Here is a 19,502-nt window from a genome sequence, read left to right as displayed (position 1 = left end):
CCACAAGTCTAAATACAGTAGTTAGCATTAACAGGATTGCATTTTCCAACCGGTCTCACCCAGAGTTATCATTGTTTTCTATTCTTATAACAGGAAATAATTGTGTGAGCAGCTGGCAAACTTTAGTGGCTTCCACTGCACAAACAAAACATACACTAGGAAAATAAAATAATGTTATTCTGTCAAGTTAGTGAAAATACAGTCTAACAACAAGGAGTCCAGGGGCATTTTAAAGACTAACACATTTAATAGGGTATAGAGCATAGGCTTTTGTGAGCTATAAGTCACTTCCTCTATTTTGAAAGCTTATTTTCTAATACCTAATAAACGTATTAGTCTTTAAAGTGACCCTGGACTCCCCTGTTGTTTTTGCTGAAACAGACTAACATGGCTACCTCTCAGAAACTAGTCTAATAATGTTAAGGAAATAAGTTAATAGTTACACATCAAAAGTGTCTTGAGTGTTAATCCTCGTTCTGTGGAAAGATCATGAACTAAAGAAAGCATTTTAACTAAATACTTTGTATTGGTAAAAGTAAAGTAAAATAAAGTAATAATAAAAAAACTAGTGTTGATATCTCTTAGAGAGTTCATGAAAATGACACTTACCTTAAAATTACAAGTGTTTAAACAATGATCCCCAACCTTTTGGGGCTGCTGGGCACGGGGCCGCGCTTGCCAGACTGGGTGGTGGTGGGGGGGGGGCTAGCCAGGCAGCTGCCCAGGACGCCAACCTATGGGGGCACCTGATGGCAGCTGTAAGGTGTGATGCATGCGCCCGGGGGCAGAGTCGCGCATGCATCGTGAGCCTGCTGCCCGTGGCGCAGGAATGGCTCGAGCCGGCCCTGGCCCTGCGCCTGGGGTGCAAGAATGGCTTGGGCTGGCCCTGGTCACTCAGCGGGCGCACATAAATGCCCTGGCGGGCACCACATTAGGGACCACTGGTTTAAGACATGTGTTTTCACATAAAATCATAGTGAAATCAAACTTACTGGAGTAAATTATGAAATTATTTGGATCTGATTAGTAACTTGGCACTTTTAAACGATAGCTCTGATCAGATTTATAAAGGGCTTCTTTATTTGCTCCACTTCAGTATTAAGATGTTCATAGAGATCTACAGCTAAGGTGACTGCTACAAGGGGATTTCTCCTCAAGGCTTTTTAACCTTGCCTAGGGTTTAGTATTCGGTTTTCTCTGCTAAACCCTATTATTTACTTTCAAAGGCAGGCGGTAACCCTTAGATAGGGAATACTGGATTGGCTGTGCAAGATGCTGTACCAACCACTTATTTTATATTCAGATTACAATAAAAGATTTGGCACACAATGCTGAATTATGGATGAATATGGCAGGACAAATTGATCTCATTGCTGCAGCCAGCAAGAGCATTGGCTTTCCCTTCTCAAAAGTGTGCTGGCATCCTCAACTCTGCAGTTCTGGCTACTTCTGACACCTTAAATTGTTAAGATTTGGAGACCTAACCAAGCCCAGAATGGTTTGATTAAAAAAATTTTTTGGAAAAGAGGCTTGATATAAGACTCCAAATTAGGCTAGGATTCTATGGAACAGAAAAAAAAAAAAAAATAGAAGAATGACTTACAGCCTCCAAATTTTAGCAGAAATTGATACTTTCAAAACCTACTGATGTGTAATATACCTCAGTTCAATAGTCTCTGATCTTGCATAAACCCCACAATATACAAATTTAAAATATGTACATAATATTAAATATGTAAAATCAAAATATATTACTGTTATAATTCCTAAACCTCACTGTAAACAAGTTACAGAAATTGCTTGCATTAGAAAAATAAAGAAAAATATTAAATTAATTTAAATGAGGCTCAAGTATATGAAATATTTGCATATTTTTTTTGATACAAGTATATACTGTGCAACTGGAGCTGACTAGTCAGCCATTTTTCCTATGAAGGAAAATGCTCATGATTAAATGTATATGAGTCTCTTAAAAAGCTTTTTCATATTAGATGACATTAATCATTACCAACACTTACTGAAAGAACTGTTGGATTTTGATAATTTATAATTACTTATTCAAGAATTATGGCAACAAACTGAATGCATGACATATTACATTAAAATACACTGTTATCTCTCGGTGAGTAGAAACATTTATTGGACACATCTGGGGAACCACCGAGCTTCCAGCAAAGTAAATCATAGAACTCTCATCTATTTAAGAGGTACTTGATCAGATCTACCTTCCCGCTTCTCTAAAAAAATAAAAATAAAAATTAGACTATGAAAAATTAAAGCTACAGAGTGCAAGAAACATTTATGTATAAAATTCAGTTCAGTTTAGACTGTCTAGGTTTTTTATTAAGGATGATATACATTTGCTGTTTCAATTTATCATATTTAAGTTCCAATGCAAGTCATAATGTCATACCATTGAACAGCTGCAGAAGAATATTATAATGAGAAAGTCTTTCCAATGATTGATTTCCATTTCATCGGTTATGCACCATGTGTAATCAGGGTCTAAATGAATGCTTCTCTGACAGTTAGCTGCGGGGGGGAAGGGAGGAGAAGAGAAGAGACCCTGGGTGTGACTATGCAAATACAGTTTATTCCTATTTGCTTAGATTTGTTAGATATTCAGGTAATGCAGTCAGGGGCAGCAGGAATAATAGGTGGGGCGAATGCATTGCTTTCCCAAACCACCATCCTGACCCACCCATACTCCATCTCCAGAGTACCCACTCTAGGTGTCTGGGTGGTGCTCTGGGGCCAGGGAGACTGGAGCCACGCACTGCCCCATTTCCCCATGGTGCTCCAGGACTAGGGAAGCTGGGGCTCTGCACTGCTCCATCTCCCTATGGTGCTGGACAGAGAGGGTGGCTCCTGTGGAGGACAGGGCCTGGAAAGAGGGGGCGGGAATGGGGACTTGCCTTCCCCAGCACTACCTTCACCCACCGCTCATGGATGGAGTGATGTTTTATTCATTATCATCAATTTGGCTGGCGTTGGGTCAAAAATGCAAGAATTGTGAAATATAGTCACAAATGTTTGTAATTTGTGTGGGAACACAGAAAAGAAAAATTGTGCTTAACCTATTCCAAAGAAGGAAACCATTATCATTTCAAAGAACCTCAGATGGACAAGGGTCCAAATATCAGTCTTGTGAGAGTAAGAGGTGAGGGCAGAACTCCTAACCAGCAGTCTACATGCCTTGCTGCTAGATTGGTTCAACCTGTTTCCCTTCTGTGTTCCAAGAAAGCTAAATAGGTTTCATTAGGAGCCTTCACTGTTATTTTTTAAAATTGCTCCACTGGAGCTGAAGTCAATTGTGGCAAGACAGTGTTTCTGTCCTAGAGCTGAAACCATCTCAGGGAAAGACTGTGCTTCTGACCAGGGTGTGTTTACACGGCATCCTAAACTCAAAATAAGATACACAATTTGCGCTATGCAAATTCTATATCTTATTTATTTTGAAATATTGCACGTCTACACAGTGTCAAATTTCAAAATAATGCACAATTTCGAGCAACCTCTTATATCTTGTGCAATGAGGTTTATTGGGATGGCGGAGTAGCATGCTCATTATTTTGAAAAATATTTCAAAAGGGGTGGCTTGTGTAGATGTGGGGTAGCTATTTTGGGATACCTCCAGTATCCCAAAATAGCTGTGCAGTGTAGATGTACCCTAAGAGTCTGCCCATCGAGGGCAGTTAGCAGGAACAGTGAATGGGTGTAAGTGGAAAGGCACAGCCAGCAGGGTGGTGGTGGCAACAAGCAGTGAACAGTGGCTAGTGATGTTAGTAAGGTGCCTCTATCTCCCCCCACACAGGATGAAAGGTGAACACTGCAGACGCACCTCTGAATTCTGGGTCTACATTGACAAAGGGCAGCAACTCTGAGTGGGGAGCAGAGAAGGGCTGGACAAGTGAAGAGGACTTCTGGGTTGCTGAACTTAAAAATCTGCAGAGAAAAGAACACTGCCCAACTTTTTGGGGATGGGACTTTTATTCATGAACCCTGTTTACAGTTTTTTACCAATTTAATACCAAGTTTCTTCCCTCCTTTTATTAAAAATTTCTTTTTTACACTTAAAAAGCGACGAGGAGTCCTGTGGCACCTTATAGACTAACTGAAGTGTAGGAGCATAAGCTTTCATGGGCAAAGACCCACTTCGTCAGATGCATGTAGTGGAAATTTCCAGAGGCAGGTATAAATATGCAGGCCAGGATCAGGCTGGAGATGACAAGGTGGATCCAATCAAGGTGGATGAGGCCACTTCTAGCAGCTGATCTGGAGGTGTGAATTCCAAGAGAGGAGAAGCTGCTTTTGTAGTTAGCAAGCCATTCACAGTCTTTGTTTAATCCAGAGTTGATTGTGTCAAACTTAAAGATGAACTGTAGCTCAGCAGTTTCTCTTTGAAGTCTGGTCCTGAAGTTTTTTTGCTGCAGGATGGCTACTTTTAGATCTGCAATTGTGTGTCCAGGAAGATTGAAGTGTTCCCCTACAGGTTTTTGTATGTTGCCATTCCTAATATCAGATTTGTGTCCATTGATTCTTTTACGTAGGGACTGTCCAGTTTGGCCGATGTATATAGCAGTGGGGCATTGTTGGCACATGATGGCATATATTACGTTGGTAGATGTGCAGGAGAATGTACCAGTGACAGTATGGCTGATCTGGTTAGGTCCTGTGATGGTGTTGCTGGTGTATATATGTGGGCAGAGTTGGCACCGAGGTTTGTTGCAAGGATTGGTTCCTGAGTTCAAGTTATTATAGTGCGGTGTGTAGTTGCTGGTGAGAATATGCTTCAGGTTGGCGGGCTGTCTGTGGGCAAGGACCGGCCTACCTCCCAAGGCCTGTGAAAGCGAGGGATCATTGTCCAGGATGGGTTGTAGATCACTAATGATGCGTTGGAGAAGTTTTAGCTAGGGACTGTAGGTGATGGCCAGTCGTGTTCTGTTGGTTTCTTTCTTGGGCTTGTCCCGTAGCAGGAGGCTTCCAGGTACATGTCTGGCTCTGTCGATCTGTCTCCTCACTTCCTCGTGTGGGTATCGCAGTTTACAGAATGCTTGTTGAAGATCTTGTAGGTGTAGGTCTCTGTCTGAGGGGTTGGAGCATATGCGGTTGTACCTCAGTGCTTGGCTGTAAACAATGGATCGTGTGGTGTGTCCAGGATGGAAACTGGAGGCATGCAGGTAAGTATAGCGGTCGGTAGGTTTTCGGTATAGGGTGGTATTGATATGACCGTCACTTATTTGTATCGTGGTGTCCAGGAAATGGACCTCCCGTGTAGATTGGTCCATGCTGAGGTTGATGGTGGGGTGGAAGCTGTTGAAATCATGGTGAAATTCTTCCAGAGTCTCCTTCCCATGGGTCCAGATGATGAAGATGTCATCGATATAGCGTAGGTAGAGAAGGGGTGTAAGTGGACGAGAGCTGAGGAAGCGTTGTTCCAGGTCAGCCATAAAAATGTTGGCGTATTGTGGGGCCATGCGGGTGCCCATAGCAGTGCCACTGGTCTGGAGGTATATGTTGTCACCAAATCTGAAATAGTTGTGTGTGAGGATAAATTCACAGAGTTCAGCCACCAGTTGTGCTGTGGCATCATTAGGAATACTGTTCCTGACAGCTTGTACTCCATCTGCATGTGGGATGTTTGTGTAGAGAGCCTCTACATCCCTGGTGGCTAGGATGGTGTTTTCTGGAAGATCACCTATGCATTGTAGTTTTCTCAGGAAATCCGTAGTGTCACGAAGGTAACTGGGAGTGCTGGTGGCGTAGGGTCTGAGCAGAGAGTCCACATAGCCAGACAGTCCTTCAGTGAGAGTGATTTTTTACACTTAGACTCTGTGCTTGCAAGTGGGGAAGTACATAGTCTCAGAGGCACCCATGGGGCAGTATGTAAATTTCCCAAGTTAGTAGGTGAGGCCTTGAGCTGGCTCTTTGTTGGATGGATGGAAAAGAATCCACAGATATCAAATCTGGCTCTGGCTGATGTTGGCTCCACTTGTCAGAAGAGTGACATATGGAATATATTTACATTTCAGTGTATATGAGCAGGCAATTGTCCCAATGTATTAAAAAGCTGTAAGCAAAAGTCCTGCATTTTATAAAGTTGTGGAAGGAGCTATGGTTTTTAAAGGATTCTGTAGACTGTAGCATAGGCTGTACAAATGTACCTTCAGTAAGCCATAACAGAACAGAAAGCAAAAAAGATGCTCTTTTTCAATTCTAAAAAGTGACAGCCATTGTCATTTTTGGCAGACATATTTTTCAGAGAGTTGTGCCACCACTTATTAGAATATTAGAAATGGTTCTAGGGTAAAGAGGGTCCTGAATTTTTCAATTAATGTTCATATTTTAGCACAATGTAATAAACCAAACAGTTTTACATTTAAAAGTGAATTAAAGAGGTGTGCGTGTCATTGTTTTTTATAACTGCATTAGAAGGTTTACCCAACATTGCTCAGGTGCTTCAGTATAAGTATGTGTGCGTGCGTGCGTGTGCGCGCATGTGTGCAGGAGTCAGGGTAGGGGGTTGGGAGGTGTAAAAGGGCTCAGAGAATGGGGTGCAAGAGTCAGGGTGAACGGCTTAGGGCAGAGGATGAAGGTGCAGGAGTCAGGGCAGGGGTTTGGAAAATATGGGGGGACAGGGAGTGGGGGAAGGCACAGAAGTCAGCACAGGAGGTGGGGGCAGCTGGCAGTGTTATTTCCCTGGGTCTGGCCAAGGGCTATGGAGGCCATGATGCCTGGCTGATGGCTGTTCTGCAGTTCTGGCAAGACTGAAGGGACCTGTTTCCTGGGCCGGCCAGGGTGGTAGCATCTGTACTGCCCAGCCAGAGGCTGTTCTGTAGTCCTCTGGGACTGTTGGAGCAGTGTGCTTTCTTGCTGCCCCCTACCCAGGTAATTCTATAGTATAATTGTCCCCCATGCTTGTTGCTCCCTATGTGATAATTCTGGAGTATAACTATCATAGCCCTCCCTTTGTTTCTCATCAAACAGAATTGCATTTCATGCACATCCCATTGTCCTGGCACAACCAAACCTTGACTTTGCTTTAATTTATAAGAGGATGTTCATACCAAATTTAGTTATCTTAGGTCTTACCGTTTAGGAGGCGTTCTTGAACAAACAGACTCGCAGTTGGACACACACACAAACTCTCTCATATATATAGATTAGACTAGTCTAGTTAGAAAAGCAATATATAGTCTGACAACTCCAGTCTGCATTTCACCATGATTTTCTACATGTTTCAATGGTCACAGCATTGAACTGTTATACAGGAGAACATGCTTTGTAATGTACAGTAATGGGAAAGTTGGGTAATAATGCTAGTAATTGAAGCATTGTCATCTATTGTAAATATATCATATACTATTTCTCCACTTATTCTTGGAAATTTTATTTTATTTATACTTCAGGCCACAACAATAGTTGTACAGCTACTAATACTGCAAGTTTTTTTAGTGCCCCAAATGCCCATGTGCAGTATTACAATTTCAGCACTCATGGTATCATGACACAATGTGTTAGTTTTGAAGTCTAATAGTCTCTCTTTTAAAGTGAATACCAATACCATATCACATATTGGGAAACAAAAATGGACACCACACTGATGCCCATTTTTAAGCTAACATCTCTAAAGTTCATCAGGTTTTTATGGTCAAGCTGTGATCTTGAGTTTTGTTAATTAGGGGCACTGAGTTTATCTATGCCATAGTCTTTATCTTTGTGAGACTTGCATGTGTCTGGACAGTGCTTCAGTGATCAACAATAAAGCCTTTTACTGTTGCAATTGGTCTGCATTAACTAAGACAGTTAAACTACAATCTTCACCTATAATTAAATACTCCCATCTGTAAATCTTATCAAATTAAATGTCCTCTTCAACAAGACCTAAACTTGTAAACATAACGTCAACAACAGAATGAGTGCACCATATGACAGCCTGGTTAGCATTTGAACACGAATGTAATTGCACAGTTTTTGGGTTGGCAGCATTCCCTCATGGGGACAGACGTTACTTCACAGTCCTTACAAAAAAACCTTCATAGACAACTCTACACTTATTATAATTTCTAGGTTATATCTGCATCTACAGTGAAGTGAGAGCCTAAGCAATAAAAGCAATAGTGGTCAGGCTTACCTTTCATCCTTTGCTTAAGAAAACACAAATTAATTACAAGTCTACTTGCTCCCTACATCTTTATGTGAGAAATACAAACACTCATTTAACAGCAAAACAACTCAATTTCTCTACGATCCTGATTATTTGACCACTCTTTATTCAGAACCTGTGATGTCTGTGGTGGAACACTGAATATTGATAGGACAAATTAATGGAAATGTGAGATTTTCAAAAATGCTCAGCACTGATCTAACTCTCTGCTCTCAGTAAGTCAAACTGGAGTTTTAACACAGACTTTGATGAGAACACAGCCAATGATGAACACTTTTTAACATTTTCTCATTGGTTGGCAGTGACTAATTTTAACTTTGTTTCAGATCCCCTTTGATTAACACCAATTTCCTTTTCCCAGCTGTAACGCTGAACCAGCAAAGGTTAAAACAATTAGCAAGCTGGGTGACCTGGAAGTAACCCTTAAGGATGTAGCAAAAGAGTATTACCATGGTAAACAGGGCCATTCCTTCTAGATAGTTATCAAAATTAATTAGACTAGAATCTTTAACATGTCTGACTATATTATTGTTAGAGAATCAAAGGGAGGATTGAAAGTGTATTTGCCTGTGTTCACCTATATCATGTTAGAAGTTAACAGTGCAAGTAGACTAGGTTGTAGATGTTAATTCCATTTCATGTCTTAACTGCATTATATTATGCAAGCAGATTGTTCAGTTAACTTTAAAGATCAAAGATATAAGATGCTGTATGAACTAATAATAATTTTACATTATCTTCAGCTTATCCATGCTATAATGAAAAACCCTGATCGTTTGAATGGCTAATTGCCTTATCTAAAGGAATGCAGCAAGTTACCTGTCCATGCAAGAAAACAAAAAAGTAGCTTCAAAGCAACAACAGACACTGCCTATTCTTCATTTGCTGTCAAGAGACATTTCAAGAACATAAGAACGGCCGTACTGGGTCAGACCAAAGGTCCATCTAGCCCAGTATCCTGTCTGCCGACAGTGGCCAGCACCAGGTACCCCAGAGAGGGTTGACCGAAGACAACGATCAAGCGATTTGTCTCCTGCCATCCCTCTCCAGCCTCTGACAAACAGAGGCCAAGGACACCATTTTATCCCCTGGCTAATAGCCTTTTATGGACCTAACCTCCATGAATTTATCCAGCAAGCTGATGACTATCAAGAGGCAGGTCTAGGCCTGGTCCTTTTAATCTCAGATCGACAAACTTCAAAGGGGTGTAAGCCACAAGAATGAGATCTCCAGGTTCATTCTGGACTTACTGTGGAATTCTCATGGAAGAATTTGAACAAACTACACCTGGACTGCGTATTGGACTATAACCTTTCACACTGTTTCCAGAAAGACTTTTACAAATCAATTCTACTATAAGAATGACCAAGAGACTTAAGCATATCTGTGTATGTATTTTTTAACCACAGCAACTCTTTTCTTTCTTTTTCTTTTTTTATTATTAAAACTTTCAATTTTTAGTTTCTAAACAGCTGGTATCAGTGTGAATACTGGGTAAAATCAGCGATTCATACTGACCTGAAGATCAGTGTCTGGACCTTTGTGACTAGCAGACTTAACATATGGTTAACCTGTTCTCAGTAACTACTCACCATATTAGATTTGGCTGACTAAATGGGATCAAGAGTTGGGATGCTTAAAAGATACAATATTTCTGCTTCTTGGTAACCAGTGTGGGACTTTAGTAGCTGGCTTGTGAATCTAACTGCAGAATAAACCACCAATTTCAGGTATTGTCTGATCTATTCCTAGCAGTCTGTCCTATGTATTTTCAACATAGCCCTTCCAGGTACCCGGTCACACTAGCTTACTTGATGAATTTAAGTGATTATGTATACAGAAGATTAAGTGTAGGTAAACCCAAGAACCAGGATAAGAAGTCATATAAAGGCTTTCTATATAGCTCCTCAAAATGACTTATCTACAACCCTGCAATCCCAGCCGTAGTGCTCCTCATAAGCGTCAAAGATGTCAAACCATGTAGCAGTTCCTAAAAGATACTCTTGTACCATTAAAATACCAGTGAATTCATTTATGGCCTAATTCACATACAAATGTAGGACACACAATGTACAGAAACCCACAGCTACCATTTAACTGACAGACTGAGGTAAACTCACTCTATTGAAAGACTTTGGAGTTATGATAAAGTTTAATTTTAAACAGCTGATTTAGACCATCAGAAGTTGACAACTCTAAAATTTACATTTCTCTTCCACTACAGAGAAATGTATTTGCCCCCAATATGACAGCTATAGACTTGAGTTGTTGAGCTGGGATTTAAGAAATCTAAGTTCTTATAAATGTAATCACCAAAATGGAGGCCAAAAGGAAAAGCAGAGGGAAGGCATAATGAGCATCCCTATGTCACATTTAATTCTTTACCATTTAGTGGTAGATGGATTCTAACTCCATCAGATGGAATTTAATATAATAATTATTTATAAGAACTTAGATTTCTTACATCCCAGCTCAACAACTTAAGTCTATTTTATTCATTTTTATATATCTACAGAGTGGGAAAATAAGGTTTAGGGGACTTCAAATGTAGGGCTATTCAACCATGACAGCATTCCTTTGTGTAGTTTATGATTTAAGGCTAATTCAGCTTTAATATTAAATTGGTTGATAGTTTTCTGGTCACAATGGTTGGGGAGGAACTTGTGCTTAAATACTTTGTTTTTAGAAGACTGTATAAAAAGCGTAAGTGAATCCCATTTTAAATATAATTTTGTTGAATTTCTAATATAAAAACATTCTTACAGTTGAAGAACTCATACCTGGGTACACTGCCTGTTAAGCTCCTTTCACTTGATGATGAGGATGATGATCCAGGCCTCTGTTCCATTTTCATTCCTATTGATTCTGTTGCACTACTCTGTGACTTCTCTCCTTCCTCTTCTGCCTTCTTTTTCTCGCTGTCACTATCGTCACTGCCTTCTCCTAAGATGTCATCAACCTGCCAATTGGTCAAAAGTCAGTGCATGCTCTGAGTTATTAGTTATCTCACTCTCTTATATAGTCACAATAGACTTGTCTTAATTATCCATTTTAAAATGTATTAATAGCTTTCTTATTTTTTTTAATCAAAAACCCTGAAGTCCAGTGTCTTGACAACATTTTTATGCTGATTACACTAAGTTTATATTCGCTCAAGTATAATACATAGTAAGCTACAGTAACACCACTACTTAAACAATTCCTTTTAAATTGACTTAAAATAATGAGAACACTATCAAAACAGCCATGAAGTCTTATGGGTAATAGACAAACTATTTTGCAACAGCGTACAAAACATCGCTTTCAAAAACATACACTGAAGTAAGTTTTCTGTTAAGAATTTTTTCAGATACTCCTATTTAAAAGTCTAATTTTAGCAATTTTTTTTCCCCAAATGATATTGCGTGAGGGGAACTGAAGATACAGAAGACAATGTTATAATCAGATTCTGTCTACTTGCTTGCCAATTAAGAGGGCAAGTCTATCAAAACATTTACATGTTTTATTACATACTTTGTTTTTTGCTAAGAATTTAGCATGGATTTTATTCTAGTCTAAAATATACTCATTCGTTCTAGTTATGCAGCTGCAGAAATAACCAATAAAACAAAACAAACCCGTGTGCTGCATTGAGAAGTCTCAAAGAGGTTCTGTAGGGTAAACTGAGGCAGTCCATGGTATCTTGTCGAGAACTGACAACTCAAATCCTAAATCATTAGGACAGGTCTGGGAAGCACACAGACAGCAGTTAACTTGACCCTGGTTCCTCTGGCAACTATATTCCAAAGGGGCTTCACTCTGATAAGGCCTGGCTGGACAGTTTTTCTTACTGTCTCCTGTAATTTCAGATTAATCAGCTTGGATCCCAAGGACTGTGCCAACACAAGGAAGGAGTCATCTCACAGTAGCCATCACAATTTCAGCAAAACAAGTTAACATCAACATGTCCATTTTGGGGACTTCCATCCTGTTTATGTTGGCTCATTTAGCTTGTTAGGAATAACTATTGTATTAGTGATAACATGTTTAATTGGCAATGGACGGAGATACTGTGTAACTTTCATAGTTTATTGAATTATGTGCATATCTTATTTCCACTGCTAGACCTATCAAATCACTTCTCCGTCCATCTACTACCTATATAATCTAATGTATGTTTTGGTTAAGTTAGTGCTCTCCAGGCTAACACCTGGTTTGCATTCCACCAGCGCTGTGTGTTCAATAAATCCTCTCTTTGTTTTCACCTGCACCCAGTGTGTCCAGAATTATTCCCTACAGGTTCCATACTTAAAAATAAGCATTTGAACTACAAGTGAGGAAGGAGAAGTAAGGAGGTGTAGGTGGCGTTGCCACACACCACTTCCCTTCGTGTTGCCTACTATCATTCGCACTGAGAAGGACAACAGTTGGGTTCTTTAGGATAAGTGGCTGCAACTGTACAGAACCTTAACATTTCTTCAAAAACCAACATGAGCCTGGCAGCAGCAAAAAAGGAGGTGGGTTAAGGCCTCAGTTTCCCCAGCCTATCAATGGTCTAATCACTTTTCATTGCTCAAATCCATAGCATGTTATTATATTTTAGGCCTACTCGAGCCATCTTATTCTCATGACTAACCAAAGCCCTCTGCAGAGTTACTATATGAGGCAAACACCAGACCTCAAAAAATGTCTGGATCTTTCTAATCCCCCATCTCTGGCTAAGGCATGATGATGCCAAACTCAAAGGAATACGCCAGTGGTGGGCAGCCTGCATTTAATGAATAAGCTGATGGAGGGCTGCGAGACAATTTGCTTACATTGTGTGTCTGTAGGTATAGCCCTCCATAGCTTTCAGAGGCCACAGATCACCATTACTGGATAGTGGGAGTTGCAGGACACAGTGGGCCACAAGGCCATGCTGCCCTCTATTTTCAGCAGCTCCTGTTTCTTGGGAACAGTGAACCATGGTCACTGGGAGCTGCTGGGGCCGTGACTATGGAAACAAGATAAACTGTCTCAGTCAACCAGTGGCTTACCTTGGCTGCAGGTCGCCCACCACTGGAATATACAAACTCCTGACTTGTTAGGATAATCAAAATCCAAGTAATGTTCTGGGGTTCAGATCCCAGAGCCTAATTTATAACCTTGGGTGTTTTCCATCTTGAAGCCCCACAGATGTTCATATACTTTGAGTGCTATGTAGCCCTGGTTCAGAAGTCTGACCCAACATCCTGTCTTTAGTACAAAAGTCCCAGCCTCACGTTCACCAAGTCACTTCTTGCAAGGTGACTCCAACACACTCCCAAATCCCAAGCTTCCCCAAAAATGTCATCCCGGAACTGTCCCACCCTGGAACACTCAGGGAAATAAAGTGGTTCACTGGTCCTTTTGAAGAGACAAAAGCTCAGCTTATTACTTTAACAAGAGTTAGCAATCACCTACATTCAAAACACAACTGGACTGGTTTAGATTAAAAGTAACACAAGTTTATTAGTAGAAGAATAAAGATTAAGTGTTACTAAGTTAAAAAAAATAAAGCAAAAAAATAAAGTAAATACAAATGAAAACATGCTTGAGCTTAGGCTAGCAAAACAGTCTTTGTTTAAGATTGTCTCTCACCCTGCTCTTCTTTCCAGCTTTTTTACTGGCTGGCCTGACCAAGACTCATCACAAAGGCAAACAAAATAAACACCAAAAGAAAAGAAACTTCATTTCTCATATTTGAAAAACTAGCCAAACACCCCTTCATGTGCTTATAAAATATAAAAGCAAATTGCAGTGAGGGTATTAAAACCTCTGAGTTCAAACACATCACCAAAGGCTTTGCTAAAAAGAACATGCAAAGTCTCTTCCACAGTATCAAGTAACAAACCATTTTCACTAGAGAAGTGGTTCACTTCAGAGGCAAAGTAATTTTATAGTCAAACTGAATTAAGATATTAAAATGGTTTACCAATATTGTAACCATATTAAAAAGAATGGTGAAGCATAGGGTTAAAGAGAAAAGCAACAGCTATAGAATGGTTTTAGCATAGGGTTAACATTCTGAGCTTGGCTAAGAAAAATAAATCTGCACTGTAACTTGTGTAGGTGGGTTAGTCAATGTAACAAGGCCTTGAACAACATTAAATTCAAAAGGACTATTGCATTTAGCAATACAAGTTTTTAAAGCATGTTAAACTTAGAATACAGCTAATATGATAATAAGATTTCTGGAGAAAAGGTCTTTAATTTATAGGAGATTGTTAAAAACTGGTCCTAATACACAAGGGGCTCGTCTACATTGGCCCCTTTTCCGGAAGGGGCATGGTAATTTTTGAGATCGTAATAGGGAAATCCGCAGGGGATTTAAATATCCCTTGCGGCATTTAAATAAAAATGTCCGCCACTTTTTTCCGGCTTTTAGAAAAGCCGGAAAAGAGCGTCTACACTGGCCCCGATCCTCCGGAAAAAGCGCCCTTTTCTGCAGGATCTTATTCCTACTTCAAAGTAGGAACCTCCGGAATAAGATCCTCCGGAAAAGGGCGCTTAAATCCCCCGCGGATTTCCCTATTACGATCTCAAAAATTACCATGCCCCTTCCGGAAAAGGGGCCAGTGTAGACGTAGCCAAGGAGAAGTTGTTTGTGATGTGATAAGCTCATAGGACACTCCCAACAAATCCATGTTATCTTAATATAATGGCCAACACAAGAAGATAAAATGATGGGAGCAGCTAGATTTAACATTATTTGAAAAGAGGAGGCCCAACTACTGTATCTTGTTTTTAGCCATGGCTAAAGGGGTCACACTCAAACAGTCCAAAAACTATTTTTTAGCTAAGATAATAATGGTCAATGTGACATCACTTGTTTGTTGTACTGTATAAAAGAACCAGACTTGCTAGGACTAATCTGTAAGCTCCTATTTCATCATGCAGGAACAAGTCAGGATGAGTGTGTTATCTCTCTTGGACAGATTGATTTGCGAGTATTTGAATGAAATGCTTATGAATATTTGTTACTATATTTAGTTTTTTAGACACGTTTAGAGCAATTTTATGAATATCATCTGGCCTTTGGATTACGAAAGGAATTTATGGTTAAATTAATGTTTGTCACTACTGTGCATTCACATAAATTAATTCTGAATGCAGCAGATTTACAGGATTTTGGAGTATATTTTCACAGCCCATAGAAGCCCATCATGTTGCTTTGCACCTGCTGGAAAGCAATGACTAGCTCTTCACTGAGTTCTAGCAAAATAAATATAAATCACTTGATTTAAAAAACAGATAAATACTGTTTTACAAATAAAGTTTTAGAAGTCATTCGCTGCTCCTAGTATTTAATGAAAAAGTTTAAAAATTCTGTTTGAATAGGACTGAGAAATGAGACAGAATCATAGGGCAAATACAGCATCAGAAAACAGCTTGCTTTCATGCTTCATTTCTCTCATATTTCTTAATACTAGGGGTATAAAGTCAGTTAAAAAGGTAACTGTGTAACTGCTGAAAATCTTAGCGGTTACATGATTCCACATGTTGCAAAACCCACAGTGAAGTCTCACCAGGAGCTGGGCTGGCAGCACTGCACCCGGGAAGGCGGCTTCCCCGTCACAGGGAAGCTGCTCCAAGGGAGACTTCATTGAGGGTTCTGTAGGGTCAGCGTGTAATCTGCAGCGAGGGGGTAGGAGGTAGCCTAGGGCAGGTGGAGAGCTGCTCCAACTTCTGCAGTTAACCGGAACCAGTAAGCATTATCCATTTAGAGAGAGGCTTATACTAGATAGCTGGTTAACCTTTCACATCCCTACTTGATAGGCAAAACTTCAACTGAATGCGTGGCCTCTTCCAACATGGGCATGATTTTCCTCTTAATTCTTTCATCAGATTACAGACATCGCTTTGATTGGTGTCACAGAAAGTCTTGTCTGTTCATCTCACCTCAAAGGGAGATAGAACTGGGAAAGGTTCAGAGAAAAGCGAAGATGATCAAGAGTAAGCAATAGCTTCCATATGAGGAGAGACCAAAAAAATTAGGGCTGTTCATCTTAAACCCCTCCCTCCCCCAAAAAACCATGACTCTATAGAAGTTTATGAAAATCATGAATGGTGTGGAAAAAGTGAAGAGAGAAGAGTCATTTATCCCTTTCACAATATAAAAACAGAGGCCCCTGATGAAATTAATAATACAAGAGGTAAAATTTTTTCACACAATACATGGTTAACCAGTGTAACTCACTGCACTGAGGATGTTCTGGAGGCCAAACATATAACTGGGTTAAAAAAAAAAGCTAGTTAAATTCATGGAATGGTTCCTCACTGGATATGAGCCAAAATAAAACTGGCTAAACCTCTGCCAGAAGCCAGGAGGGAAAGACTGGGATTGTTCTTTCTAAAAATTGCAGTCCCTCAAACTCTGGTACTGGGCACTGCTAGAGACAGAATACTGTGCCAGATGGACTATTGGGTTGACTTTGTAGGGAAGTTCTTATGTACTACAAAACTGATATTTTTCTCCAACCGACTTGGTGCTAAATGCAAGTGTATCCAAGGACAAACTGCCTATTAAACTTTAACCACACTTTGTGATATGGTGCTGAATAAAATTTGTCTTTGGCCACACTTGTGGCTAAACCATGTTTAATACTCATTCATCTGCATCTGTTGATGGCAATGGATATTTTATTTTTGAAGTGCAGAAAAGCCCAGAGTATCAACTCCTACATGATGTGTGAACAACATCAAATGCTTCTGTACGACTCCGTAGAAACTGAATACTGTAGTACATAGAACAAAGATATTAAATTACATGGATATGTATATCACATTGTATATCAGACTTTTCTGCAGCATGTCTAAGTACACTGAAAAAATTCTCGAATGTGTGTCCTACTCAAATTGATGGTAAGAATCAAGTGCTACCTGGCAACAACGAGGTTAATTTTTTTGATTACTCCCACCCAACTTTACAAAAAAAAAAAATCTCTATTTTTCCCACCTTTGCTAACTCAACTACAGTTTCAGGATGACCCACTGTTTATTAAAAACTACATGCTTTATTGCAGGACCAATCACTATTCGACAAAGGAAGAAAAAAATAGATAAGTTTTTTAAAAGAAGGATTTGGGGACTTGATTACTTTCTGGACAAAGGGCCCAAGTTTGTAAATACATTTGTACATTTCATAAAACTGCTTTAAGAATGGTGATTATGCTAGAAAAATATATTGACTTGTCTAAGTCGAAATAGAATACGAGACTGAGAAGCAAGGCTTTATCTGATATACTTATTTTGGCCCTATCACCATGGTATTTGAGCACTCCACAATCCTTTATGCATTTATTCTCACAACACACCTATGAGGTAGGGAAGTACAATTATCCTCATTTTACACGTGAGGAACAGAGGCATGGAGACACTAATCTTATGTATAGACTACGTAGAGGAATTTTCTTCCGATCTCACTTTTGAAAGAGGATCCTTCGAAAGTGGAAGCAGTCTGGACGTGGGTGTTTTTTTCAAGGAAAAAAAGAAAAAAAAAAAACTTTCAAAAAAATCCCATTCTTCCTTTAAAAAGGAGGTTTACGCATTTTTTTTTAAAAGGGATTTTTTTTCCCGAAAACACCCGTGTCCAGACTACTTTTGCTTTCAAAAGATCCTCCTTTCAAAGTGAGATAGGAAGAAGATATGCAAATTCCCACATAATTTGCATATCCTCTTTCGAAACCCCCCCATAGTTTAGAAGTGCCGTAAGTGACTTGCCCAAGGTCACAGAGGAAACAGGGTACTGAAGCTAGGTCTTCAGAGTTAACTACAGGACCATTCGTCCTTTCATGTCATGCCTGTGCTCTTTTCTTCTAATACACTTTTATTCTTTTAAGATGTATAAATATATGCTACAGAAAGCTGTAAAAAAGCTTCACACACCCATCTTTATAGATAGAGAGAAATGACTACCAATCTGCACATTGGTTTATCTAAATGAAAATCATTCCCCAAACTGTATACTTTTATAAAAAATATATATATATATAGTTGTTATTGTTTTTCCTTAATTCGATTCATAAAAAGAGGTTGCGTATACAGCATATATATGAAATTCTTTTATTCCTGGTAAAAATAATTAGGAAAATTAGTAAGCAGTACCAAAATGAAAAGGAGGGGGGGAAGGAGGGAATTTTCCATTGTATTTGAGGCATAGTTCGGCAAAAAGAATAATATCTACCAACACCCCACAATTATACTTAATGTACAAGTTAAAATGTTTAAAGGCAAATATGTTTAGCTTTGATGATGATTAAAACAAACTGCAGTTCACACTGGAAAAAAAAAGAAAATAGAATCCTTGGGAATTTGTGATGTGATTTCAGAAACTACCAATTAATTTCAAAGCAAGATGAACAAAGTGAGTTATAATTGATCTTTTTTAATGAACTGCTGCTCCAAGGGAATGGAAACAGAATTGGGTGACTAGCCTCAACACCAAAGTGTCCGGCTAGCACCTAGAGAAGAATCTGTTTTATAGACCACTGAATGTGTACGCTGCAATTAAAACCAATGGGTGGCATTCTTGAAGTTAATAAAGATCCATCGAAGGCTTTAATTCTACTGTTAGTCAATTTCTCTCTCTTCCTCCATAATCCATTGAAGCAAATTACAAATGCAAGAATGAATGTAAAAAACAGCATTACAAGTAAGTGACAGATACAAGTTATTATATAGTGTTTTTTTGAAAATATCACCCCCCTGCAGAGCCTTATTATTTCACATACTAAGTTACAACAGAAGAACAATACAGAAGAAATAAAATGGTGAACAGCTAAAAATAAAATGGCAAACCACTCTCAATTTACTATGCGTCACAGCAAAACTTGTCTCACAAAAATAGAATATTCTATCAATACATATGATAATTTGTTGGCATTTGGCCAACAAAATGCAAAAATTCTTCCAACCAAAAACTACCTCTAATTAGAAATATCTAAAACAGGTGAACCACATAATGTTTTCAAACAGGAAAAATATGAAAAAGTCTACTAGAATTAGTCCAGGCTGCTAGTCTTGTGCTGAATCCTCTAGCTACACCATACAGATACGATACATACTTGAAGAAAAAGTATCTTAGACCCAGTTTTAAAAGCCTAGGGGGCAAAAAGGGAGTTACACTGACTACACCAAAAAGGAAACAATTCAGGCAAATTACTATTGTCAGACTCAAATGAAAGTGAGAATGTGAAGACTGGAAAGGAACAGTGGGTAAGGCAAACATTCACTGGAAGGTCTCAGAGGGTTAGCCATGTAAATGACGAGTAGTCCTGTGGCACCTTATAGAGTAACAAACATATTAGATCATGAGCTTTCATCTGATGAAGTGGGT

At 39.3% G+C, this 19,502-nt stretch overlaps 1 protein-coding gene across 2 annotated transcripts in view; it reads right to left on the bottom strand.

Moving 5' to 3' along the window:
* The window catches only part of CTDP1 (CTD phosphatase subunit 1), a 185,856-nt gene that overhangs the window by 42,275 nt on the left and 124,079 nt on the right, over positions 1–19,502 (bottom strand). For both annotated transcript variants that reach the window (XM_075921112.1, XM_075921111.1), the window contains one exon: positions 10,948–11,126. In XM_075921112.1, coding sequence (XP_075777227.1) covers positions 10,948–11,126 — 179 coding nt within the window. The remainder of the gene's footprint in view (positions 1–10,947; positions 11,127–19,502) is intronic.

This window comes from Pelodiscus sinensis, chromosome 2 (genome assembly GCF_049634645.1).
Source record: "Pelodiscus sinensis isolate JC-2024 chromosome 2, ASM4963464v1, whole genome shotgun sequence".
NCBI classification, from domain to species: domain Eukaryota; kingdom Metazoa; phylum Chordata; order Testudines; family Trionychidae; genus Pelodiscus; species Pelodiscus sinensis.
This window is presented reverse-complemented; position numbering and strand designations above follow the sequence as displayed.